Consider the following 27,676-nt stretch of genomic DNA (forward strand, 5'->3'; position numbering starts at 1 on the left):
TTTTCCTTTCCTCCACCTTCCTCTGTCCTTTCCTTATTTCATTCCTTTCCTCTGTATTCCTTCCTTTCCTTTCTTTCCCTCTCTCCTCTCCTTCCTTCTCCTTCCTTTCCCCTCTGTTCCTGCTCCCATTTTCGTTTATATATATACCTTTCTCTCTTTTTCCTCCTGCTCTGTGTCTCTGCCTCTCTCTTTTCCTGCCTCTCTCCTCTCTCTCGTGCCTGCCTCTCTGTCTCCTGTGTCTCTCTGTCTCTGCCTGTCTTTTCCTTCTGTGTGTGTGCCTGTCTCTCTCTGCCTCTCTGCTGCCTCTGCTGTCTCTCTCTCTCTCTTCTCTGTGTCTCTCTCTCTCTCTCTCTCTCCCTCTGCCCTCTCTCTCTCTGTCTCCTGTCTCTCTCTCTCTCTCTCTCTCTCTCTCTCTCTCTGTCTCCTTCTGTCTCTCTCTCTGTCTGTCTGCCTCTCTCTTGCTGTCTGTCTGTCTCTCTCTCTCTCTCTTGCTTGTCTGTGTCTGTGCCTCTGTGTGTGTGTCTGTGTGTGTGTGTGTGCTCTGTCTCTCTCTGTGTCTCTCTGTGTGTGTGTGTGTGATGATCATATATGTGTGTGTATATATATATGTGTATGTATGTGTATATATGTGTATGTATATATGTATATATATATGTATGTATATATATGTATATATATATGTATATATATATATGTATATGTATAGCTATATATATATGTATATATATATGTATATATATATATGTGTATATGTATATATATATATATATATGTATATATATATATATGTGTATATATATATATATATGTGTATATGTATATATATATGTATATATATATGTATATATATATATATATATGTATATATATATGTATATATATGTATATGTATATATATATGTATGTATATGTATATGTGTATATATATATATATATATGTGTATATGTATATATATATATATGGACTTTTGAAATGTTACAAATTGAGTGAGTGGATTTATGCTGTAAAATTGTTATGTAATCAGTCATTTGTAATGTTTACGGTCTTTCAGATGCTGGCGCAGGCTTCTGTTGAGAGTGCTGGTTGAATCTTCAAGTGGAAATGCGTGTTGAATGTGGGAAGAACACAGGCTGAGGATTTGCTCAATTTAAAGTGTTACTGTTTTCAATAAATTGTTTAAAAGAACCTTTTGTTGTTTACTCAGTTTTGTCTTGTCATGAAGAATGCAATTAGCACAATTTATTCCTGAATTGGTCACTATAGTTTTTAAATGGGGGACTTTGGAGTTTGTGGTACTTTTAACAATGTTTGTTTCCATTTATTTTACCTCCATTGTGATTTAAGCTACTCTAATGGTGATAAACAAGTATTTAACATCATCAGCTTTTACCTTACTGAATTTTTAGATATATTGAGGCAATCATGTTTCCTCCTGCAAATATCACAATTCAGTATACATGGCAATAGTCACCCAGCCTGTTTTGCTGTCAGAAAACTTGAAATTGACCCAATTTGCATCCTGATTAAAACGTCTAACTATTGTGAAGATGCCATGGGGTTCAACGCTATAGTGTTACAATGAATGTTTGCAGACTATTTACATGCCAGGCCCACTGATTATATATCCTGAGTTAATCCCACAGGAGGTGGAACCGTTTTCTCTTGCGAAATACGCTGATGCACGTCAGATATCTGTTCCTTGATGGGGTTGCCTGATCATTGCTGCATTTTAACTTGTAACGTAATATTGGAGAAAGTGCCCTCTGCCAGCATGTGGTCCTTGGCAGAGGAAACCTACTCCTGTCTATTGTTGAGGTGCCTATTTGCCAGTAGGGGTGATCATCAGATTCGCGTGTAGAAACAGCGGCGTCCTTCCCCCACCGCCTCTTTTTTTTTTTTTACTTCTAGTAGAAGTGCGGATGTGAGTTGCGTATTGATACGGAACAGGCCGCCAGTTTTTGTTTTTTTGTAGCAATGCGTGCTTAGGCAATGATCATTTTGTGGAGCTATGAATCCAGAGGAGCAGACTGTAACGTGGTTAATATCACTAGGAGTGCTCAGCTCGCCTAAAAAGAACATAGCGGACCCGGAGGAGTTTTTGAAAACATCGTTGAAGGATGGGGTCGTCCTGTGCAAACTCACGGAGCGGCTCATACCTGGTTTCACTCCCAAGGTGAGTTGTTTTAAGTTAACTTAAGTCAACAAATGCCAAATGATCGACGGCTCCTGGGGAAAGGAAGGGAGGGGTTTGATGAAAATGATACCGAGAAAAACTTCTCCCTGCAGCAGGCCTTTCGTTTATCTAGCTCACAGTACTCGAGCCGGGAAGTTTTAATAGCCACTTGTGCGTCTGTGTATAATACCTAATGCATCGAATTACAGCTGCATTTGTTGAGTTTTCAGATATGAGATTTCAAGATGTGGTTTCCTGTGAAGCGAGGAGAATGTTCCGCATTCTTGACATGATCGAGTCGGTGTGAACACCCACCATAACAGGACAAATTCGGCAGGAAGAGTGCATGAAAACATTGGACACAGATCACATTGGCGAGCTCGAGCAGGGGATTACACAGGACTCGATTTTTAAACAACTTTTTTGACGCGATAAGTCAACGTTAACAACACGCTTAGCTAGTTGATGAGACGACAAAGTTCATAATGACAAATAACAGTTGCAAAGACAGTACGTCACTTCCTACTGAAAAGCCTCTTGCCGGTGCGTTTCTTCTAGGATGGCGACGGTATGTCCCGCCCTCTGCCGTATTCTTCCTCTGATTGGCGTACCCTGGTTTTCTTACACAACACTAACCAATCTTACTCATCATGCATGCATTAACCACGACTACTAGCTAGCCGATCAGAGGCAGAGTATGGCGGGTCATGCCTTCGCCATCCTGAGGAACGCAAATTTGCTCTCCTTTGAAAACAGTGGCGTCAAAAAAACGGAAGTGGTAACTTCTCTCTTGTACGAGTTCCTACATTGCCTAGCTAGCTATTTTGTTGCACTTTCTGTTTGGTTGTCATACATTTATCTAAAAAGAACAGTGGACTTTACTTACAAGCAGCGAAAAGCCAAACGTGTCTTCCATATTTCGTTTTCGAACCTTGCGACGCGGCCGTTAACAAGAACTTTATTTTGAAAGTTTGAAAAGTGAGCGGATGTTTTGCTTAAATCTGGCTAATTTGACGTATCTGCCTGTGGTGTTGTTAATGGTTATGTATGCATGAAGGAGACGCAGGGAGAATCCACAGTTATTTTGTTAACTGTAGGTTTACCACATTCGGATATGATACAACAGTGTTACTTTATGCGCTTTAATATGCAACCTTAACTCAAATTCCAGTAATGTCGGCCATGGATAAGCGCTTGTGTCAGATGTCTGTCTGACATACTAAGCCGTGGTTTGTGTTTAGCTATATATTTATTTCGTGTGTGTGTGCTCAGTATTCCCAGGATCCGAGAACTGAAGCCGACTGCATTACCAACATCAGGGAGTTTTTAAGAGGATGCTCGTCATTGAAAGTGGAGGTAAGTTGCTGTCAAGTTTCATGTACAAAAGTATGATGTTTCGACCTGTCTCTTTTGTATTTCTTTACTTAGCCCTATAAACACACTGCAGTTTACACACAATACTTCAACACACTCTTGCTTGTGTTATGATCTGCTTACCCTGCTGGCATATGTTTTCCTTTCACGTCCATGCTGTCAGTCACTCCCACTGACCAGACAGGAAGGGAACTTTTCTGATTAGTAGGGCTGCTCCCTCTTAGTCGACTAATCGGTCGTTTTGGTCTTGGTCAAGTTAGATTTCTTTAGTCGATTAGTCATGTTTTATGCTTTTTTCATGCTGAATGACTTATTTCCAAGAAACGTACGAGCACATCTCTGGTAAACACAAGAATGAAGGGTTGACATTTTACCTAATAGATATCACCGTGAAACCTACTTTAATTACTTTCATTAAGGCAATTATTTGTTGTATTACGTTTTCTGAAATGTTGTGTTTAAATATGCAAAGGAGGCATTATCTTATTCAATATATGCATCCTTTTGCATGACTCAGAAACTCAGATTTACAGATCTGTTGATTAAATCAACTAATCGATTAGTCGATACAATTGAATGAGTGTTAGTCGACTAAGAATTTCTTCAATTGAACACAGCCCTACTGACTAGCTAGTTGTTTTCAAATAGCTACAACTTAGATTTCAACAGTGTTTATTTCCCTTTTTAATTTCCCTTTCTCTTTTATACTGCAGTGTCATTGGCATACTTGTTTGTTGCTGCAGGTTAAAACAATTCCCTAGACATACACTGCAGGGCTGTATTGCTAAAAATATGTCCTAATATTGGAAAGGGGCAAATCATTCACAGATGTTGGGCGTTTTCTCTGTCTCTGTACCAGCCTGTTTGTGACTGCCAAACTGGACAGTAATTTCTCCTTCAGCTTTATAAATAGTTCTTTCTGGTCTTGAGTCACATCAGTTGGTTTCTTTAAACAGCTAATTGAGTCAGCTAGCTTGGCTCACTGCAAAGTCAAGTGGTTCAGTAGTTCTGCCCAGCTGGCTTGTTATGTCTGGGAGGTCCCCTTTGCTTTCATCCACCAACCCTGCTATAGCCCATAATTAGACCGTTTGCGGCCAGCCAGTAGCTCATGGGCAGAAGTTATTGGAGAGCCACTGTCCAATGTATCAGTCGAGGGATGTCTGTGGTGCTACAGCGAGCCCTACCCATCCTTTGAGCCAATGATGTGATCATGGTTAGATAACTTTTTCTCTCTTTTTTGCCATAGCAAAAAGTGTCTGTTTGTCCAGTGACTGCACAAATAGAGCAGTCATACTGCTTTCACTTCTGCTCTGAGAGGCTGAAAGAGGAAGCGCCAATTACTGTTAAAGGCTACTGATTTTTTTTATTATAAACGGCATCAGATTACTTTTATTTGCTCTGATTTCATACACGACTACAGTCATTCAGAGTAGCATGTATTCATAACATGACTCATTCAAACTACTGGCTCTAACCATGGTCAATATGTCAATACTGACAACATCAATACAGTGATGTAAGGCCTAAGTACTCCATTTTGTTTTATCAATGCAAATGGGGTTTTCCAGTATTTTCTACTTTTAAAACCAGTGGCACCAATATCCATAAGTGTGTTCTAGCTCCTTTTTTTTTTTAACATGATGAAAAGCAGGCTGAGTAGTCCTGTAGACCCTAAGGGTGATCCCATACCCAGAGATGGAATGGTCAACCTTGCTTTACTCTAAATTAGGTTCTTACACAACTCCGGACCAAGGCTGTACTACTCAAACTTTATATTTAAAGATGTTTTATTTAAAATGTGAAACCTTATCTGCTGGAGGAAAGAAGATAGGTGTGTGTGTGTGTGTGTGTGTGTGTGTGTGTGTGTGTGTGTGTGTGTGTGTGCGTGTGCGTGCGCACAGCAAATTGCAAATGAGTCTGGCGCTGTCTGTTATATTACAAAACACTAAGTCACAAAATATGGGTCATGCTCAACATGTCAGTTTTTATCTCAGTCTTGTTATAGGCTTATTCATATCCCTGTGTGTGCTTCATTGTGTTTGTGTGTGTCTCTCTATTGTTTGTCCTACAGCCTGGAATGTGTCTCTTGCGGTCTCTGTGTACACTAATCAACACTACCAGTAGAAAAACATCTAATTTTGACTTAGTCTTCATCCACATCTGATGGATTCCAGTTTGTATGAACTGATGGTTTTGGGGTTTTTGGCCTGATGCCATTTTCTCTGTTACTTTTCCATCCAGGGGTTTGAACCAGAGTGGTTATACACTGGCGAGAATTTTGGCAAGGTTCTGACCACTTTGCTGGCAGTCAACTTTGCCACACAAGGTAAGAGTTTTGCAGTCTCTCTATGTACCTCCAGTCCCTCATGGGGACTGCTTGATTTAAAAAAAAAAAAAAAAAAAAAAAGTGTCTTCTCTGAAAGTAAAGAATTAAATGGTAGTGAGTAGTTGTATTAGGTCTCACGTTATGGTATCCTGTGTCTGTGTACTGCACAAAATGCTTCTTCAGTGCTGATCCCTCCCCTGTCACTTGATAAAAACATTCCAATAAACAAGCTTGGATAGTGAAAAACAATACATGTAGCTACATATTAGCAGTGGCCAGGTGATGCCTTTATCCACATGTATGTCCTATGATGATGGTCTTTGTCATTTTTCACAGACTATGTACCTGCAGCCATTGTAAATTATGATTGAGTGTGTTGCCCATGGGCAGCTGGCATGGCAGTGTGTGTTTGTGTCATGCTGGGTGCCATATTTACTCATGTGCATCCGTTGATACACCCTGAATGATGTCCCCTTTTGTTTGTTTTATGCGTGTTTTTTTTTTACATCAAGAATTAAACTCAAAGTGATGCAAAATGCATAATTAATATGATTATATCGCACATACACTCCCTTTTCAAGTGCATTTCTATAAAGAAGGACGCAGCATAAAATGGTTGGCAGTGCAGCACGCCCGCAGCAGTTTGGTGGTAATTGCTTCGCTCGAGAGTCCTTGTTTGGGGGCACTGAAGAGGTAATCCCAGTCTCCCTCTAGTTTCCAGCTCACAGATGCACAGGGAACTAGCAGTCTTAGAATTATTTAGTCAGCCTTTTTAGATCAATCTACCACCTCTGCGTAATTTTATTTATATATATATATATATATATATATATATATATATATAATTGCCTAATGTTCCAGGCTATTTGAAAACATGTGTTTTTGACGTTCCTGTATGTAAACAGTGTAGTGGGATTGTGCATGGAGCATAACATTAGTGCTGCGGTTAATGATAATCTTCATTTCTAATTAATTAAATAGTCTATAAATGTCAGGAAATTGTGAAAAATGACAGTTTGCTAGACCCAGAGGTGACTTCTTCAAATAACTTGTTTTATTTGACTAACGGTACAAAACTCCAATTTACAGATATTCAATTTACAATGATTTACAACAGACAAAGGAACCAAATGCTAGCAGCAGCAAACATTTGGCATATTTGCTTAAAAAATGACTTAATTAATTATTATCTAAATAGTTTTTGACCCGTCAATTAACCGGCTAATTGTTTCAACACTACATATTATCTTTCCCTCGTGAGATGTTACACTTGACTTTGTAAATGCATGATCAATCTTTTTTTTGAGTGCACTTGAAGGGGAGGACGCGTGCCACAGTGTGAGATGTGGACCAGAAGCCTGTAGAAGTCAGTACTCTGCCTCTGCTTGATATGCAAATCTATGGCTATGCCCAGCAGCTGTTCTCCAATCTTCAAAAGTGAACTTGATCTGAACTGGATTAGTCACAAGTTTGTTGATGTGATCAAACATTAAAGGCCTCTGTTTTTACTCGTGATCCTCTTCCAAGGCTGGCTTTGCTCCTGACATAAGTGTTTCTGTGCTCAGAATTTAGGTTTGTTTAGGGTAAATGCTTTTGAACATAGCCTGCATACAAAAATAACTGTGTTAACCACAGAGCATAGTTGACAGAAGGGCTTGTTAGGCTTCTCTGTGTGCGTTAGGAGTGGCATGTGGGATCCATGAGCCCCACCTGCAGTACATGATCTGGACCATCCGGCTGTCTTTAGTGTCCTTTTTCATCATATCAGTTAGGCCTCCCTGACGTCTCAGCATATGGAAAGCAGTAGGGAATCACCAGCCTTTCCCATCTTGACATGTATTGCATATGTTCCAGCTGATGAAAAAAGATTAAACAAAAAGTGTTACCATGAAACATAAGTTAATGTCAGTTAAAGTGAACTAAAGCATTTGTCTGTTTTATAAGCTCTGAGTTTAACTCCTTTATTGGATCTGAATTAAAGGTTACTAAGGCTAATGGTGCACTTTGATTTATCTTTTATTCTTCTGTGATTTGCGCAAGGATTAGACAGTAAACGTGGCTAGGATCCTGTTGGCATTTGATAGGGAGAGCCCTCAGTTGGTGGTTTTCTGCTTGTTATTGTGTAAGAGGTTGCATGGCTACCATGTGTCACTTTTCAAGTGAGTACTGGCAACTAAATTGATACCTCTGTCAGTGCATGCCAAGGACTGCACTTACACTGCAGCACAGCTGGCAGCTACTGACCCTAAATCACTGTTCCTCTGCTGCACCGGCACAGCGATGACAGACACTGTAGAGGGGTTGAGTGTCGGTAAAATAAAATTTTATTTTTTTAACCACTTTAGATAAGAGACAGGGTTGAAGGACATTATGTGAAATGCATCAAGTTGTCAGTCTGAACATATTTGCTGAACTGTGTGTGTGATCCTGGGGCTGTGTAGAGCAATGGAACATACTCACACAAATTAGCATCCAGATGTCAGCTCTGCATCATGTGTACCTGCATCAACTGTGATGATGATGTGTGTTCACCTGATTAGAACAAGGCCAGGGAGTCATACATTCAAAATATCAATGTAACCAAAATAAAAGAGGCTCTGTATTTTCTCTGTTTGTCCCTAGACTGTGCTACTGAAAGGTCATGTTCACAGTCCGGTGGCCACTCTCCTAGTCAGACGACATCTTCACACACACTCTCCTCTGCCAAATCCAAAGGCTCTCTGCGTAGACAATCCAAATCGGTGGTATGGTCACTTCTTTGTACAGTTTATCTACATTTTCTGTCTTTGTCGTCTACTCAATTCACATGCTTGAAACTGGTTCACCCCACTTTGATTTTCCATATTTTGCAAATATTATACGATGAATTTGTCCGATCATTTAGTTGTTGTACCTCCGATGACCACACATTGCATTCCCTTGCACAATGAAGCACAACACATATCATGCAACGGCAAATTTAAAAAAGAAATAAATGTGCAGGTCAAAATTTGGGTGAATATTTTTTTAAATGTAAGGTATATTATGCTCATGCGTACAGATATTTTTGCTGATACACCCCATGACATTTGTGTTTGTGCTGCTGACCGTCCCTCTAACAGGAGATGTCTGAGAACGGTGGAGGTGGGCAGGTGATGGTGAAGGCCCGGTTCAACTTCAAGCAGAACAATGAGGATGAGCTGTCATTCAATAAAGGGGACTTGATCCATGTGCTGCGGCAGGAAGAGGGAGGATGGTGGGAGGGCACACTCAATGGCAAGACGGGCTGGTTCCCCAGCAACTACGTCCGAGAGATCAAACCCTGCGGTGAGTTGGGCCACATAATCAGGAGTATGAATTCCATGTATTGATAGTGTATTGTATTGTAATGTGGTAGTGGGATTGAGTAGGATAGTGCCATAAGTTTCAAAGGGAAGTGTAAAGATGGTGTAATAGTAGAGTATGATGATGCAGTGGCATCGTTGTTAAAAGATGGAAAGCTGCGATGGAAAATATTCACGTTGAAAAATAGATATGTAGTGGTTGCCTTTTTTTTAAAAGTATTAACACTGAATAAAATCATTTGCACGACAAAATCTGAGTTAGAAATTCTGAGGTAATATGATTGTAACCTGTAATGTTTTTTTTGTCTTAAATTGGCTGTGTATAATCCCAAACAGATTTTGAAGATAGTTATCATGGTCTGGATAAATGGTTTCTTTTTTTAAATCTTTTTGATGATTATAATATATTAGTTCTGTTACTTATCTCCTCTCCAGAGAAGCCATTGTCTCCTAAAGGAACTCCACTGACCAAGAACTACTATAGTGTGGTGAGTCAAAATTGAGCAGGACATGTAATGTTTATTCTTTATGTCACTTCGCTTGCACACAAAAATTTTTGTTTTTATGTAGATCTTAATACGTAAAGCAGGAATTCATAAATTGACATTCTTAAATCTCAACTGTTTATTGGAGTTTGTCAAAACGTAGCCTTTATTGCCACTGTCCTGGTTTAAAAAGTGGCAAAACAATATATTGCATCTAGCAGAGTTTCCTCATTTTGTTTATTTTTCTGGAGGTATCTTGTTATTAACTTCACCAAACTGTAAGTCACTTCTCCATTTTAAACCACACTATCAGCATGGCATCACATTTTCTTTCTCAAATTTTAAGTGAACTAAAGATAAAATAATAAAGAGTACTAATAAAGTATTGTAGAATTAAAAAAAGACAGAATTCCTCCTGATTTTCCTGATCATTTAAATTTTACTTTTAGAAAATACTATGTTTGCCTGGAATCTGCCAACATTAAGGTTCTGCTGGTTGTGCTGCTTTTGCAGGTGGTACAAGACATCTTGGAACATGAGCGGGAATTTGTCAAAGAATTACAAACCGTGTTGAGTTGTTATCTACGACCTCTGCAAGCCAGTGACAAGTAAGAGCAACGACAAGGAGATGTGACAGATCCATTAAAGGGAAAAATCCATTAGACATAGGGCAACATGGATTACCATGGTTAATTGGATGATCCAAAATTCTTGAATAAGATTGATTCTTTCTTTTTTTTGACATGAAATTAACATTTTCAGAAATGTTCTTGAATTTACTGAAATTGTAATCAATGATAATGCTTACTGTACTTTCATGTTTAACTTTCTTCCATCGTGCATGTTGTAGGATATCTGTATTGTCTCCGTTAACACTAAATATGTGTATATTCAGGCTGAGCAGTGCAGACAGCGCCACCCTGTGTGGAAATCTGGAGGAGATACTCACCTTCCAGCAGGCTCTATGTGTGGCTTTGGAGGACTGTACCAAGTAAGTCATGCTTAGTCTCGCTTTGCCAGACCATCCACGTGCTTGCGAGCGGAGGAGGGTCTGGCTACTCCAGATAGCATTCCAGGATGGGAGAAAAACGTCCACTGGTTTATTGGCATTTCTTTAAACCAATCACAATCGTCATTGGGCGATGCTAAGCTTCGCACCAAGCCGCTATAAAATAGTTGTGCGAGAGAAAACTCAGATTGGACAGATAGTCTAGCTAGCTGTCTCAATTTACCCTGCAGAGATCTGAGGAGCAGTCAACCATAGTCCTCATAAATCCACCTGAGTTTAAAATTCCAACACAAAGAAAGCGGAAGGAAAACGGACATCAGCGCAAATACATGCATCTGACGGAATTTCCTGCGGCACCGGAGCAATACCCGAAGGATATAGACTAGTCATGCTGGACACGGATCTCCATGAAAATGTTTGTAGTTTGATCAGTTAAATTCAATTAACGTATCTCAGTGGGGAGCAATGTTTGGACCACAGTCTGCAGCCTCCTGTGCTTCTTCTGTGAGACATAATCAAATGCCTTTTGACGACCATTCTTGTTTTCATTTATGGTTTTACAGTCGCTCTTTTACTACACTGCACACATACAACACATTACTGCCAAGTGTTCCGCAAAGCAATCGTACTTGATTGCATTTTTGCAGTCACTTCCTCCCTCCCAGACATCTCTTGCTATGTATTTGTTCATGGTACAGATACCAACTTGCAAAGACTAAAAATAAAAACTATGTTTGAAATGGGTAATTCGTCATAGTAAACCTGTAGCCGAATATATTTTTCTCAAAGTTACTATGTTTGCACACATTGATTTGGTGCATCCTGCACTGGCGGGGAATCAGACATCCAAAGCTACTGGAAACAAATGGCTGCCTTGGGGGAAAATACATTCATACATTTAGAAGTTATGCTTTGGATAATGGCTGGTAGGAATGTGAAATGTGTACAATTTTTAATACTACTCATTTTAACTTGAGGCCTTGAAATGTCTTAAATGTGTCTCAAATTCAGTTTAAGAAATCTTAAGATATAATGGTGTTGTAATGTTCTGATGAGAAATCCGTTGCGTATCAAAGACCTGTATTTGACCAGGTTTTAAAAGTGCAAGAACAATCTTCTATTATTAGTATTCTACCTTTCAGTAAAAATGTCTTTGACAGGATACAACTTAAAGACGTCCTGAATAATGGCTTTTCAGTTATTGGTAAATTATTCAGTATATCATCACTGCAAATGTTGCTCTTCATCTCTTTGCATATCTCTCTTCTTTTCCCAACCCTTTCTTCACTCTTCCCACCTCTCTAACCTTGTCTCTGTCTCTCTGACTTTGCAGAGTCCCAGAGGGCCAGCAGCGAGTGGCGGGCTGCTATTTAAACCTGATGTTTCAGATCAAGACTCTGTACCTGGCTTACTGTTCCAGCCATCCTTCAGCTGTTTCCATCCTCACTGACCACAGGTCAGCCCCTGCACACACAAAACAGCATACCACAACAAAGAAAAGTCTGATTCTGAATCATGAAGATATTTGAGAATCAGGATGAATAGTGCAAATGTTTTAAGCCCGCCATCACATGACAACTGTCATTTAGTCTAATTTTCAGTTTGATGTTTTTAGACTTTTGAATGCCTTTTTAATGTGGCTCATGGTGGCAAACGTTCTTTCTTTATTTCATTTATTATACAGGAAAGTTAAAAGTAACATTAAGTTACAATATAAACGGGCCTGACTCAGTTTACCAACAGGTTCCTGTTTTGCAGAAACATAAAACATTAGACACAACTTACAGTGCATAAGGACAGAAACATTTGTACAGGACCTCTGCATAGACTAGACCGATACAGACATCTAAAACAACAATACAGTTTCGGCACATAAGGACAAAAACATTTAGTACAAGACATTAGCGTGGGCTAGACAGATACAGACAACTGAAAACAACCAATATACTCACTCAACTGATGAAAGTTACAACTCTGTAGTAGCTAACAAGGTTTTTCCATAACAGATATAACATCATTATAAACATAACATTATAAATTATGATGTAAACCACCAACAAGATAAATTAAAGGGGTCATGAGATGATTTCTTGGGTATGAAATAAGAAAAACAAAAAAACAATAGTCTGCGGTCTTTTATTTCTCACTCTTATCTTATCTGAGTTTTGTTCTTGTAAAATACAGTATGGTTTGTACCTCTTCCTTTCCCTAAAAGTATTCAAATGAAACCTGAGAAGACATGATCTCTATTTGATAAAACTGCTTAAAACTCAGACATGCACTCTGTAATGTGTTAGGGGACATAGGGATTAAGGGGTAATGTAACCAACCTAAATGCCCTCACACTTTGCTTTCTTACCTGTCTTACCTGTCTTTTTCACAGTAATGTGTTCTTATATTTGAGAAAGGTTGACATGGGTCATTGTTGTGTGATTTCTGGAACTACTATATGTTGTTTTCTGTTGTTGAGCTGTAGTTTAGCTTTGTACCACAAGGTGTCGGGCTTCCCATCTGTAAATGACGAGGAGTCTAACCTGAGTCTGTGCAGTTACAATGAGACCCTGTGTGCTAAAAGTTTCCTTAAATCCAGTTACTATTAAAAAGCATTGACTGGGACCTGCTGTTATGAATCTGTATTGCATAGATCGCAGTTGCTGCTGAAATAGCAAAATGAAGTTTAATGATTCAGTCTTGAGTAATGCAGAATTGGCTTGTCAGATTCTACATTGTGAGCTGCAGATGAGGTTGAATTACACACAGGAAGTCGACTGTTGACAGGATACAAAGAACTGTGGTTAATGTAGACAGGCAAACAAGGCACTTTTTCACAGTAAGCACATTTGCATTTCAGTTGCAGCCTTTTTTCTGTGACATTCACATTTACTCAATGTTACCAGTTAGTGTTGCTACAGGATACCATATGATTGAAGTTTTTATCATGGAAACTCATGAATGGTGTTACTTTCAAAGCACATTTTCAAGTTTGCAGTAAGGTGAGCGTATTGCAGTTACAAGGAAAAGTACAAATAAAGATTACCTAATTTGTGCTGCCTTTTCAAATTTTATTAGCACCATTACAATTGTTTGTGGTCTATTCTTGCACACAATACAGCCATAATATACAGTTGTTGTTTTTTTATCACAGTGTTAGTGATTGTTACAGCAATGACAAATAAATCATATGAAACCACATGTGGTTAATTATCAGGCCCACTAATTGTGTCATTGTATATTATCAAATTGTCTCTCTTTAAAGGATTTTTTATGTATTTTTTTTTAGTTTTAGAAAACAAATGTATTCATGTTTATTTGTGTTATGTTGTATGTAAATGTATCTTTGTTGTGGAGGCACACATAATTCTCAATCTGCGGAAACAAATTTTAGAATAGAGGTTAATTGCCATTTGCACAGGTACAGGGCCGTACAGGTACATTGGATTTTCTGTGTGTTGCCCTTTAGAGTCAGCTCTACAAAAATATAAAATATAAGAAATAATACAATAAAAAAATATAAAGCTATATAAATAAAAAAAAAATTAAATATAAATTAGAAGAACAATATAAAGAGAAAACAGCTGTAAGATAAATAAGGTTATAACTGCAAAAGTGCACCGGAAACATACACTGTAAAAACTACTTGTGAATATAGATATTATTACACTGGAGATTTTTCGCATGGTTATTGCACACAAAAAACATTGTTATAATATTGCACTGGAAACATACATTGTTACATTTTCATAAATGTCCCTTTTGACATTAAAATCAATCTATTTATTTTCCACTTAACCTACACAGCTAGCATAATGTTTAATAAATGACTTTCTTGCAGTACATAGCATAACCATCGTTTTACCATGGTAAAACCATCGTATACGAAATATGTGTATCCCACACAGTCCTACTGTGTGTACCTCTGGACTCAGGCATATTTAGTGAAAACGTATTACTTTTTACTGAAATAAATCGTCAAATTAATGCGATTAAATTACCAAATTGTTTTTTGGGAGTAGCATTAATTAATTTACGGTACCATCAAGTTCTGGTCATCTGGAATCTGCATCTTTAAAGTTTTCTTCAGCCTTGACGTGTACAGTCAGGGTGCTGCTCTATACTTTGTAGTTTATCCCCTTAAAAATGTGTGCATAAAAAAGTGTGTGTTTGTGTGTGTGTTTAACAGTGAGGAACTAGACAAGTTCATGGAGAGCCAGGGAGCCAGTGCTCCAGGGATCCTGACCCTGACCACCAGTCTCAGTAAGCCCTTCATGAGGCTCGACAAATACCCTACGCTGCTGCAGGAGCTAGAGAGACATGTGGAGGTACAGGAGAAAATAAATTGGAAATATTGAAGTGTTCTATAATTAATAATTTCATATACATAAGGAATTTAAAATACTATCAGAATGTTGTATTTATATGTTTATTTGTAAGCACATTTTACCTATTAGAATTTTGTTAATTTGATTTACGCCAAACGACTAAATGACGAGTAATGTCAGACAATGTATGTTAGTGGAAAGTTAAAAACCCTCAACTCTTTATCTCTTTCAATCTCTAACTTCTTTTTGTATATTACAGCATACCTAGTATGTGTGTCTTGCCTTAACATTTAGATGGCTTGCTTCAGGCTGCTATGTGTGATCTGATGTGTTGTTTATTTCCTCCACAGGAAGCCCACCCAGACTATGCTGACATTGTAAAAGCGACCGCAGCATTTAGGAGCCTAGTGGTGAGTCTCGGATGTCCAGGGGGCTCTGCATGCTTACACTAGCCTTAAACTACATTATCTTTGTTAATCTCCATCAGGTATTAGGCTTGTTCAGTGCAGAACAAGGCTGAATTAAACAACCTGTAAGCCCCTCATGTCAATTCTCAGTTATTAGATTGATAATGGATTTCCCATTTTTGTCCATTTATTGATTTATCTTCCCAACAAAATTCAAGACACTGTTTTGTGTCAAAGTTTAAATGTGGCTTAAGTAATTTTGCTTTTAAAATGTATCCCACTTATGTTTTGTCTCTAATGTTAATTAACCGACTAAAACACACTCATGTGGGTGTTGTTTTTGACTATTTGTTTAGAGTTTTTACGATGTCCCCTTTGTTGTCAGATGGGCTACACACAAAGGACAGTGTAGCGTAACATAGCACTTCATAATCAAGCACAGCTCTGGCGAAAGGGGAAAAAAGTGAATGCTAGTGTGTGCTGCATGTTGAGTGATCATGTTGTTCCTACAGTGGGTGTGAACTGAAATGCCATTTTAGAAGAGTTGGATTAGAACCGAGCAACCGCATTGTACCTGAGTGAACATCACTGAGACACAGTTTCCTCGGTATAGCTCCGAGTTCCTAGTAAGAATAGATGAAGTGACTCACGTCTCTTCAGCAGAGCACAGATCACAAAAAATACTGACTGTTGTAATTTGCCAGTCTAATTTTGCATTGTGGGTTTTGAATGTGTGGTTGGATGTGCAGGCGCTAAAGAAATGCTAGTAACATCTCTGCAGTGCTCCATGTACAGAAGCTCATTTTTGTACAATGTGCAGTGGAAAACGACAGATGTCATTTTTCTTGTTTGAAGAGGGAGAGCCCCTGCCTGGCACCTGAGATAGGCTTACCTTATGTAGCAGGTTACTCCACATACTTCTGACATTTTCTAAATATATCCATAGTGGGAAAAATATATCTGCTGCTTATTACTCAGTATTTCTAAATGGCAAGACACCAACTTGTTTTCTAAGAATATGTGTCACATACTTGACATTGTGTAATCTGGACTAAAACTCTTCAAATCCAGAAATCTAGAAAAAGATATGAATAGCAAATATAATCCCAGATCAGACCAAAGATATTTCCAAAGTAGCCCTATGAATCTCCCTGTTCAACTGAATTATGAAACGTTTTGTCATCTTCGTTAACTGATGTGTGTATGTGTGTGTTCAGACACAGTGCCAGGAACTGCGGAAGCGCAAGAACCTGGAGCTCCAGATCTTGTCAGAACCAGTGCGGGGCTGGGATGGAGACAGCATGAAGAGCCTGGGTCATGTGGCTTACATGTCCCAGGTCCATGTGAAAAATGGCTCCAGTGAGGTGAGAGACGTGTCGAGTTTGACTTGCTTCAATTGTCATTTTTTCCCCCATCTAATTGTAAGGATTTGGATGTGTTCAAAGCTGTAGATTAGAGTCCCCTGTGTTCCATTCAGTCAAAGAGGATAGATGAGACTGTAGAAGGTAAAAAATCTCCTGCTCCCCTATAACGAATACTAGCAGTTTGATATGCAATTGGCATAATTGCACAATAAAAAAAAAAGATTTAGCTTTTTTGTCTTCAAATTTAGACAACTGTAATGACTTTCATTAGTTCAAGAAATGTGCAATAAATTGTATCTTCTTTCCTTTCATGAGTCCAAATTGAGATAAGTGACTCAGTCATCCATCAGCTCCTATTTTCAGAGCCTGCATGTGTTATATTAGGTCTGTGGGTAAACCTGCCAAAGGAACTTTACTGTATATGTTGCATTTGCAACGTGGCCCAAAGGTGTTGCACCTAGAGGAAAAACACGTATGTCAACGAAAATCCCCCCCAACCCTTTCTGGCGGACATTCATTTTTTAAACAAAAATCCTGTCTCGCCTATGGTATTATATCATGTCCCGTGTCACTTCTTGCATGTGTTTTTTCATTACAAAATGTAGTTTGGAGACCAGACATACACATTGGGAATTCTCTTGGTGAAAGATCTTGTAGTGTGTGACCCCCTGTTGCCAGCGAGTCATCATGTTGTGTGAAAACCACAAATTTAGACACCCGATTTTGAGTACGTTGTTGAGTGTGAACATTACAGCGATTAGACAACTTTGAAAGTCATGTAGTGTGAACTTAGCTTAAGCAGACCGAGAAAGTGTGAATGGCGCCTCGAGGTGAAGTGCTCTAGATTTGTCTAACTAATGCTAAGTCTCACAGTTACCAGTTAAGGGCACAGATGGTACCTTTTAATTCAAAAACCCAAAAGTGTATCATTTTATAAAACAAATGTAAAGCATTTGTCTTGGCCTAAATTAGTTTTTGGGTTCCCAATATCCATGAAACTGAATGGGGGGGGGAGGAATCCATCCTTTATTTACCTCTTATTCAATATCCCCCTCAGGTGTGAAAACCGAAACCTATGTAGGCCATATGCATACTGAAAAACCATCTCCTCTTTCGTGTGTGGTTTCTGTGTAGGGGTCGTTTTTTTTTTTTTTTTTTTTTCAGCGGTTGGAAGAAAGCCCAAGATTGACATTTGGATTCACTGTCTTTTAATCACTGCTCACTGCTTTCCAACCACCATACTAGTCACCATATTTATTCAACTTTCTTGTCAGCTCATCTTATTTTCCATTCATAAAACAAGTCAAAACAGCCTTGCCAAACTGATTCCTCGCTTGAGCTAAAATATGCCAGTGTCAGCAATAATGAGTGTTTCACATAAGTGGGTGTGACATAAACTGGCACACATTTGTTTTTTGACAAGCAACATAGTGAACAGCTTCAGCTGCAGCCACTTTCCTTTCACTGACTGCATAAACTAATAGGCCACATTGCAACCAAATCTTTTTTCGTCTCTTTCAGGAAAAAGAGGAGCGCTATCTAATGCTTTTCCCTAATGTGTTAGTCATGCTCTCCGCCAGTCCCCGGATGAGTGGCTTTATTTATCAGGTGAAGTACATCGTATACAACGAGTCCGCTACATCAGTCCTTCATGAGTCATTTTTCAGTTTGTTGTAGTTTTAATTTTTGTGGGCACATAATTCCATGAGTTTTAGGTGATAACGAGATATATATATATATATATATATATATTACGTACTTCCTACCTATGCCATGGTGTCTTATTTCCTCTTCCTTTGTTTGTCCCATTCAGGGAAGACTGCCACTGACAGGCACCACAGTAACAAGACATTCAGAGGATGCAGACAATGCCCACTATGCCTTGGACATCACAGGTTTGCATCTGAAGCTCTGTAGAAAATGATGACTCCTTCTTTTAGTTTAGTTGAGGATACAGCACTAATACAGAAAAAGAATTGTAACCCAAATAAAGAATCGTAGATCAAGCACTAGCTCATTTAACAGATGTGGGACAGTTGTCACTCCAATCCCAGGGAACTAATTCATATGACAGTGCTCTGAACATTTTAAATGTCAACTAGTTGTCAAGGCAGCCCTTCTCCCGGTGAAATATTAATGCTGGGGTCTGTACACAGTCAATCAAAGGATATCAAACTTGCCCTACTTTTTCAAAGTAATCCAGTTGCTACACATGGATCTCGATGAAGCATTTGATTCAAATAATCCCTTGGCTTCAACAGTAAGAAATGGAAGTCCCCACCACGATAATCGCCAAAACATGTTGCTTCACATGCCTGACACAGTATAGTCATGTCTCTTTATTTGGGGCATTTGCAACCTGTCAACAGGTTTGATAGTGTTAATTTTGTATTTAATCATGTATTTGTTCCTGTCACACAGCATGGCATTTTAAATTTTGGGGGAAGTAGACCTAGATCTACAGCACCTGCATTCCCTAAGTGTGTGTCTGTGTGTGTGTCTGTGTGTCCTGCAGGAAGCATGATCGATCGTATAACAGTGTTCTGCAGTAGTGCCCAGGAGTTACAAGACTGGCTAGAGCACCTTCAGCCCTTTACCAAAGGAGGAAGCCCCACAGGCACCATCTCAAAGGTACACATCGCAAACACACACACACATACAGTAAATGTAAAAGTCAAAACGATACCAAAAGTGAATCCGGCAACATGCTGAGGTGTAAAAACATTAGACTCCTCTTTCATTGCACGTTACACACTTGCTTGTCTTCTTTCCTTTCTTGATCGTCCCATGTAGACTGTAGAAGGCAAGCCACAGAGCATGGTGGGCCCCCCCACTCACCTCTCCCACCTGGGCAGCCTCAGCGCCGTCAGTCGCAGCCCCCTGGAACCGCCAAAGATCAGCAAGCCCTGGTCTCTGAGTTGTCTGCGCCCTGCGCCCCCCCTCAAACCCTCTGCTGCACTGGGATACAAAGAGGTAGGAGGCTGCAGAAGCTTCACAAACAAACCTACACAAGCTTGATATAGATGCAGTGTTAGTCAGAAACCGCAATAATAAGTCCCCATCTTCTACAAGTCCCCTTCTGTACCTCCTTTTCTATCTCTACTTTTTTCAGACCTTCACTGTCCTGTTTCACACAAACCCTTCCACCAAACGCACAAATAACACAAGTGAAGTAGTGAAGACATACACACATTTAATCCATTAACTGGACTAATATTGACACATAAATAGCAAAAATAAAAGTAGTACTCCAACTAGATTTACATAGATATTCTGTGAAATGCAGTGATTACCTACAGTCGTAATCTGTTGGCCGCCTGTAATGTACTTTTGTACCTTAGTACCAAAGTAGCTTTCAATGTTTGGATATGTATGTTGGATTAGTAACTTTTTCTGCCATTGAACATTTTTATTCATGAGTAGCAGGAATTGTTATTCGATAACTAATGTTTTGAGTGTTTTTCATCAAGGCAACAAAACCTTAATTAACTACTCCTTAGTGACGTTTGATATGTTACAATACAACAACTTAAACTACATGTGGTCACTGGCTCTAAAAACCTTGCACTGTGATGATGACAGGAAACTCCTTCGCATATGTATATTAGTGCTTTGCACAATGTGTGGGCCAGCTAACCAAAGTACACGGTGACTGAAAAGCAGCAACAAATATTAAAACAATATTAATTATGTACGTAGAATACGGTAGATTTAAAACTACTTGAGTGTGTCTGAGACATGACAGGGTATGATTACGTTCTGAGGAAGTTAATTCCATTAAAGGCAGCATGATCCACATGTCTGACTGGCATTGAGTGTACCAGTGCTTATGAGCTACTCGGCTCTGAGTGTGATGGTGCCCACTCTGTCATCGGCATGAGAGGTAGAAGCTTTTACGCGGTTATCAGTCAGAAATTTCAGCTAGTGTGGACAGTCGTTGTGGCGATGTGTTGACTATATATCTACAGTAAACATGCACGTAGGCACTTCTGTACTTTTTAACACAAAATACACACATATACTTTCAGCTATCCGCTTTGAGAATACAAGCTACAGGCTAGTAGCTACCTTGCTCTTTTTCTCTGCCCTGCAGAGATTGCATGCATAGTCGTCTGAATGCATAACCGTCTTTCTGCCAATTTCTCCATGTATCTCTTTTTTTACATGAAGTAATCGCCCTATTCTGCATAGACTAAGAATAGGTGAATGGCAGAGTGGGGTGTAAAAATGTTCACTATTAACTCTCTATCACACCCTTTTCTCGTCGTATGTTTTCATGCACATTTCCCCTTTTCTCTCTTTCTCCATCCTGCTTTCTTTAGAGGATGTCTTATATCATGAAGGTAAGGTTAGATCTCACTCTGTTTCTATCTGTGTGTGTGGGTAAGGATGTGGGGGGTGGGATGGGTTTGTGTGTGTGCGCCTGTGCCCCAGTGTTGAGCTGTCATGTTATTTGCTTCACTCCTTTCTCATTGTCATGGGTTTCCTGTTTCGTATGTGGCCCTGCATGTCGGCTCATTGTTTTTAAATTTTTTTTTAATGCTCCAAAATTATGTGAAAAACACACGCAAAACTACCTCAAAGGGACAGAAACTGATGAGACAGAAACAAAAATGACCAAAAAGAGACACAACACAATGACAAAGATACGCAAAACCCACAAAAAGACAAAATCCCCAAAAGAGACACAAAATGTATGGGGGAATTGTATTATTTTTTTTTTTTATTGAAAAACTTATTTTCTTGAGGAAGGACACTTAAACCCCCCGCCAAATTCGAGCACATACAAGTACGTCTTCCATAAACCGAGAGAAAACCCTGTATTGTATCAATTATCTGTTCTCATGCAACAGTAGTACTAAATTTCTACTCTAGGTGCTGTTTTTTGGAAATCTAGACCAAGACTCCAATCATTGCTGATTTTGATTTGATTTATTGGGATCTCCATTAGCTGGGGCCATAGCCACAGCTATTCTTCCTGGACTCCAACCACAACTTGTGCAACTGATGTGTGTGTGCTGATGATGTGCTTGCACAAGTGTCACATTTGAATAATCAGCAGCCCACATATGCTGCCATAGGTTGGATGATGTCTCTTTTGAATGTCAATACATGTTTCTGAAAAACCTGGTGGGAGCTATGTTTTCCATGCGTGATGATGAGCAATTGTATTAGACCTCACAATGATCCACCTTAGTTCTTCACCAGGTGGCTTTAAACAAAACTCCAAAAGGATGCTAAAGCTCCTATGTGTCTGCTGGATGTGAAGGCAGTTGTTAAACATGTTGGACAAAACAGCTTTACATAAGGTGATCATATTTCAGGTCCTCGTGTCTGTAAGCTTCTTGTGAAGTTCTCCTGCTCCCAAGCAGCCATAAATATCAATCATGCGGCTTTAAAGTGACGTAAATCTCACAGAATGTGTGTACGCTAGGCATAATGCACTGTTGATGTACTCCAAGCAGGTGGACAGAGCTATAAACGCTGCCAATCTTGACACAAAAGCTGCAGCGTGCCACTTAATTGCCATTTTCACACCACCCCTATTTCCCCTTTCCTCCCACTGTCACAATGAGAACACTAAACCAACAAGGGAAGAAGCTCAGTACACGTCAAGAAAATGAGATTTGTGCTGTGCGCCTGCATTAACATGAGTCCCTGAGCAACTTCAAAGGTTCTAAGAAACATGATGTCGTCAATTATTCCTCCTGATTCTTATGAGGGACTTTTAGGAGTCTCTGGTGGAGTTTCACGATGCCCCATAAATTACTGAAACGGACAATTCCGTACTCTCTATTTCCCTATTGCGTGTTTGACTAAGCCTCTCCTCTCCTCTCCTCTCATGGGGCAAATTACTACATGTGAAGTATTATAAGAATTAAAATGACATTCATGGCCACAAGTTAGCGCTACCCATCGGTTTTTAGTGAGCTAATTATTCATCACACCTCAGCTTTTAATGTGTCATCAGGAGAGGAAACTGACAACCCAGCACCAAAAAAGAAAATCTCTCATTCATAAAACCACATCATTGTGACTTTGCTATAATATTAATGTAATCACATCTTAGCTTTTTTCCCATGGCTTTGTGAACACTGCATTCCACAGGTAAAGTGTTTTTTCTCCTTCCCTGACAGTAGTCAGTGGTGGGTGAAATTTTTTGATATAAGTACCATGAAAAAATGTGGACTTAATACTTAATTGATTAATTTATATATAAATTAATTTATTTTTATAGATTGATTGATTGATTGATTGATTGATTGATTGATTACCTGGCAGGTTTGGTCACAGTCATCGCCACATGCTTGCTGCCTCGTTTGTTGATGGATTTTGATGTTCTTTGTTCATAAGGGATACGTTTCCCTGTAAGCTTGCATTCTGTTTGGTATGGAGCCTTGGCTTTGTGTGTCTGTGTGTGTGTGTGTCTGTGTGTGTCTGTGTCTGTGTGTGTGTCTGTGTGTGTGTGTGTGTGTGTGTGTGTGTGATCGCGCGCAGGGATGTACTGAATTTTTAATGTCGCACTCCTCCAGGACTCCAGCAAAAGCCCACGGCCCATGAAGAAGTTCCTGCCAGGCAATAGGAAAAAAGAGCGGAAGCCCTCTGATGACGAGGTTCAAACGAGGAAAAGTAGGAGTTTAATCTTACTATAATATGAAATGTATGGGTGGCATCAGAGATTGTTTATTAGTTATTTTTATCGGTGTGTATTTGTTCAGGATGATTGTGTCTAGCGCCAGCCCGTAAAACAAATAGAATGGGAATTTGTCTGCTGAATGAAACTCGTAAGTGTGTATTTATGATATTGACGATCTGTGGTTTTGACAGGCACGGTTGCGCTGGAGGAGGACGCCCAGATACTGAGGGTGATTGAGGCGTACTGCACAGGAGCCAGCCTGCACCAGAACACCACAGGTGTGCGTTTATGTAAGGAAAACGTTTCTTTATTGCCTTCTTAGATTGCACATCTTCAACAGATGATACAGCGATGAATCTAGCTTTTTTTTATTAATTTGTGTGTGTGTGCAGCGGTGCGGAAAGAGTGCATCCCTCAGGTGCTTCTGCCAGAGGAAGAGAAGATCATTGTGGAGGAGATGAAGAGCAACGGGCAGACCGTTATTGAGGAAAAGTATGTGTATTATTACTTTGGAAAATAGGCCTTCATTTACTTGTTGTACTAACAGTGGGGAAAGTGAAAAGTCCCTCCCTCGTTACCACCACTGAGCTGCCCTTGAGCAAGGCCCTGGAAGCAAGGAGCTGCTCAGTGGCCAGCAGATCAGACTCTGGTTGTACTGGGCAGCTTCCAGGTATGAATGTGTAACTGTGTGAATGTGATCAGGGTGTTCCTGTAAAAGAGAGGCTGCCTCTCAGTGAACCTTCCCTGTATATATATATATATATATATATATATACATACATACATACATACATACATACATACATACATACATACATACTGATATTGTCTTGCAATAATTATTTTTTTCAGGAGCCTTGTTGATGCTGTGTATGCTTTAAAGGATGAGGTTCATGAACTAAAAAAGGTAAGTGTGAATTTAGTTTGACTAATTTACTGAATCTGCTAAAGCGTTTCACTAACACAGTACGTGTAGACATCACACATATATCTGATTATATTGCTTTCTTTATATATTATAATCTTTTTATTATCAATTTCACTGCCACCATCAGTGTTTGAATGGGTGAATGAGAGGTAAATTGTCAAATTATTTGTCCGGTAAGGTAGAAAGGCCATATAAAAATGCAGTCCGTTATAAAGTTGTTTTGCTAGTGTATTGGCCAGTCTCTAGAATTTTAGTATAGAGATTTGTACATTTTGCAAGCAGGATCAGTCAGACAACCCGTTAAATACTGTCATTGTCTGTATGTTTTACAGGAGAATAAGTGGATGAAGCAGTTTTTGGAGGAGGAGCAGAAGTCTCGCAAAGATCTGGAGAGAGTGGTTCGAAAACTGGCCAAGCAGAAGAATGATTCTGCTTGGGATGACGGCGGACACTGAACACATCCATACGATCATCCTCGTGTGTGTGTGTGTGTGTGTGTGTGTGTGTGTGTGTGTGTGTGTGTGTGTGTGTGTGTGTGTGTGTGTGTGTGTGTGTGTGTGTGTGTGTGTGTGTGTGTGTGTGTGTGTGTGTGTGTGTGTGTGTGTGTGTGTGTGTGTGTGTGTGTGCGCGGGCGTCTATGTTGTGTCTCCATATTTCAATCACACACAGCAGAGTTGGACTTTCTGACGACAATGCTTGGAGTTTCTTCACTTCAAGTGCTGGAGCTTCATTTGACATTTTTGATTAAATCTGATCTGTCTTCCTGATCCAACCTCACTAGATGAGACCACACATATAGCTTCCTCGCGAAGCAGCTCAGCTAAACCAAGACTGGTAAAGTGGGATGTTTATCAAACATACTGCTTCTTGCTCGACTGGCACTGTGAACACTCCCCCAGGAAATGGAACAATTATGGACAAAAACAAGTTCTCCGCTGCTTCTTTTGCTTCAGTTAGAAATAGAAAAGGAGTACGAAGCCATCAGGTCCAATAGGTGTTCTCTTGCATGCACTTCTCTTACCAAGGGGACACATTTTCTTCTCCTCACATAATTTTTTTCATTTTCATTTTCATATTTTATTTGTCAAAAGGATAATGGGGAAATGGATTTGTTGTGCTTTCGTGAGCATGTGCGATAGGCATTTCTAGACATTCACATTTTCCAAGCCATTTTGTAGGCGTTTAAGCAATTCAAACAGGTTAGCTCATCATGCTACATTCAGTTGTTTCCAAATGCAGCCTTGACTGTTTATTTAAAAACTGCATGAATGTACAGTGTTTTTACAGTATGAATTCTGCATCAGAAATGTGATAATCAAGATATTCAGATATATAGTCCAAAGCTATCAGGGATGCAGCTGCATAATAGAATAGGAAAGGCTTAACTACATATCCTTTATAGACAAGAGTTCGCAAATAATGACAAAGATGTCACCCCTCCACTTCTTACTAAAATATGTACAAGTGTAATTTTAACACATTAATTACATAGCCTTGCTTTATTCTGATTTTTTTTCAAAGAGTATTCCTTATTTATTGTTCACCCAAGCATTTAATTGTGGTGTTAGCCTTATATATATTGTTTTGCTGCCTTTACATTTGTCTGAAATTTTATTAAACTACATTGGTGTGAAGGCAAAACAAAACATCCTCATTTTGGCCCAAGGGAAAGTAGACATTTTTTCATCACAAAAGAGGGAAAATGATTTTAAAAATGAGTCTGACTTCGGAATTCAGAGGTTTTTGTTTGCAGCCTCTGTGGCCTCCTAACAGGGTCCTCCAGAGCTGATGGAGACAGGAAATAAAACGAAAGATTTATTTGTGGGTGTAGAGCTCAACTGTTTAAGTGCCTCCCGAAAGGTGTTCGATAAACTTAAGAGTTTAAGACTGGGACTAAATGCATGATTTATATTGAAAGTGTCACAGGTGGTTTGGTGTAATATTTCTCTAGCTTAATTGGTATATATATCTATATATAGGGTCTAAAAAAACAAACCGGTATTGGCATGCTTAAAGATGCAGCCTCTTTACAAAGACCCACAGCGGTACATTTCCTCATGAGGTTGAGTGTGTGTGCACTGTCAACTCTGTTATCTACTTGCTGTGCTGAAGAGCAGCGGTGGATGCTATTGAAATGCAATAAGTGACTGCTTTACTGCCTGACCTCTGGGTTAGTCCCAGCATTGAAGGTCAGATTTTGAGAAATTGCAATAATAATAATGTAAGAATTAACCCAATTTATTAACCAAAAAGGGCCAGGCCATGTGGTTAATCCACCACACAGTTAGGCTATTAATTATTTTCCATTTGCCTTTTATTTAATCTAGTCTCTTGATATTGATGATTGTTCAAAGATCACTGTCCAGGTCCTAATTTTCATCACATGTGATCCAAAATGTAATAATATTGTACAATCCCTCAAGTGCTGTTTTTGTGCCTCTTTCCAGGGAGGTCAGAGTACTGTGTAGGGTGCAAGGCAGCACTGGTACATCTGCAGCAGAGATGTGTCTTGCTCAAGGGCACTTCAGCAAGAAAAGAAGCTGATCTTTGATTGTTCTTCCTAATGGGACGTTTAGTTGGCAGCCAGATTCCCCTCAGTGTTACAGAGACTCTTGCTTCCTGTACAGATGTCTGACTCTCATAATGTTCACTGTTGAGATTAACATATTGCTGTTCCTGTACCCTAAATTGTTTTAATTAAGTACCACATACTCTTGTTTTCAATTCCCAATAGCCGCAGCGAGCACTTACTGGTGGGAGGGGGTTGAACTCAGTCTTCATTATGTTTATCTCCAGACCACTGTGTGTATTGTTTTCAAAAGGTTGTTCTATGCAATTATTGTTGTTGCAAGTATTGTTATGCTTTTTTTCTTTCTTTCTAGACACTCTGTACTCTGCGTTTGGTATGGTCATTCTTTTATTAAAAGTTTAATATAATATGTGAATATTACGTTAATTTAACCAAGTGAGAAATGGAAAACTCCAAAGGTTTTAAACGTGTGTCAACCACACAGCATGAACTGCATGTTCCCTCATTCATACTGGAAAATCTACCAAGACAGGGCTTTCCATGCAGCATTCGGCACATGTGCAGTTCAGGAATTTGTAGGTTGTTCAGTTTTCGGTAGCAAGAAACCCTTTACATGATGGAAGGAGTGACTAAAATAGATGATATCCTGTGAGAGTTTACCACTTCTGCATCTATAAACACCTCCATAAAGATTCACACTTTCCATGCTGTTTTTGCACTGAATTTGCTTATCATGGGCAGGGGTGTAAGAATGTTTTTACTCACCAAGTACTTTCAAGACATAGTCAGGGAAGCTAAGG

General features: G+C 39.3%; 1 protein-coding gene across 5 annotated transcripts; it reads left to right on the forward strand.

Annotated features, from left to right (window-relative positions):
- The first annotated feature begins 1,876 nt into the window (after positions 1 to 1,876).
- Positions 1,877 to 27,291, forward strand: arhgef6 (Rac/Cdc42 guanine nucleotide exchange factor (GEF) 6). Of its 5 annotated transcripts, none has more exons than XM_039813400.1 (22): positions 1,877 to 2,174; positions 3,447 to 3,530; positions 5,790 to 5,874; positions 8,497 to 8,618; positions 8,976 to 9,180; positions 9,633 to 9,685; positions 10,196 to 10,290; positions 10,578 to 10,673; positions 12,025 to 12,147; positions 14,872 to 15,010; positions 15,361 to 15,420; positions 16,635 to 16,781; positions 18,303 to 18,389; positions 18,595 to 18,676; positions 19,297 to 19,412; positions 19,575 to 19,754; positions 21,104 to 21,124; positions 23,315 to 23,411; positions 23,610 to 23,696; positions 23,811 to 23,910; positions 24,271 to 24,325; positions 24,679 to 27,291. In XM_039813400.1, exons 1-22 carry the CDS (start codon positions 2,010 to 2,012, stop codon positions 24,799 to 24,801), a joined length of 2,322 nt encoding a protein of 773 aa, XP_039669334.1. In that variant the 5' UTR covers positions 1,877 to 2,009; the 3' UTR covers positions 24,802 to 27,291. The 5 variants fall into 5 exon arrangements, with proteins under 5 accessions (XP_039669334.1, XP_039669336.1, XP_039669333.1 ...); XM_039813399.1 differs by having other exon boundaries at positions 1,878 to 2,174; positions 23,610 to 23,708; XM_039813403.1 differs by lacking the exon at positions 1,877 to 2,174 and adding an exon at positions 3,155 to 3,267 and having other exon boundaries at positions 23,610 to 23,708.
- Positions 27,292 to 27,676: the final 385 nt, after the last annotated feature.

This window comes from Perca fluviatilis, chromosome 10 (genome assembly GCF_010015445.1).
Source record: "Perca fluviatilis chromosome 10, GENO_Pfluv_1.0, whole genome shotgun sequence".
Classification (NCBI taxonomy): Eukaryota; Metazoa; Chordata; class Actinopteri; order Perciformes; family Percidae; genus Perca; species Perca fluviatilis.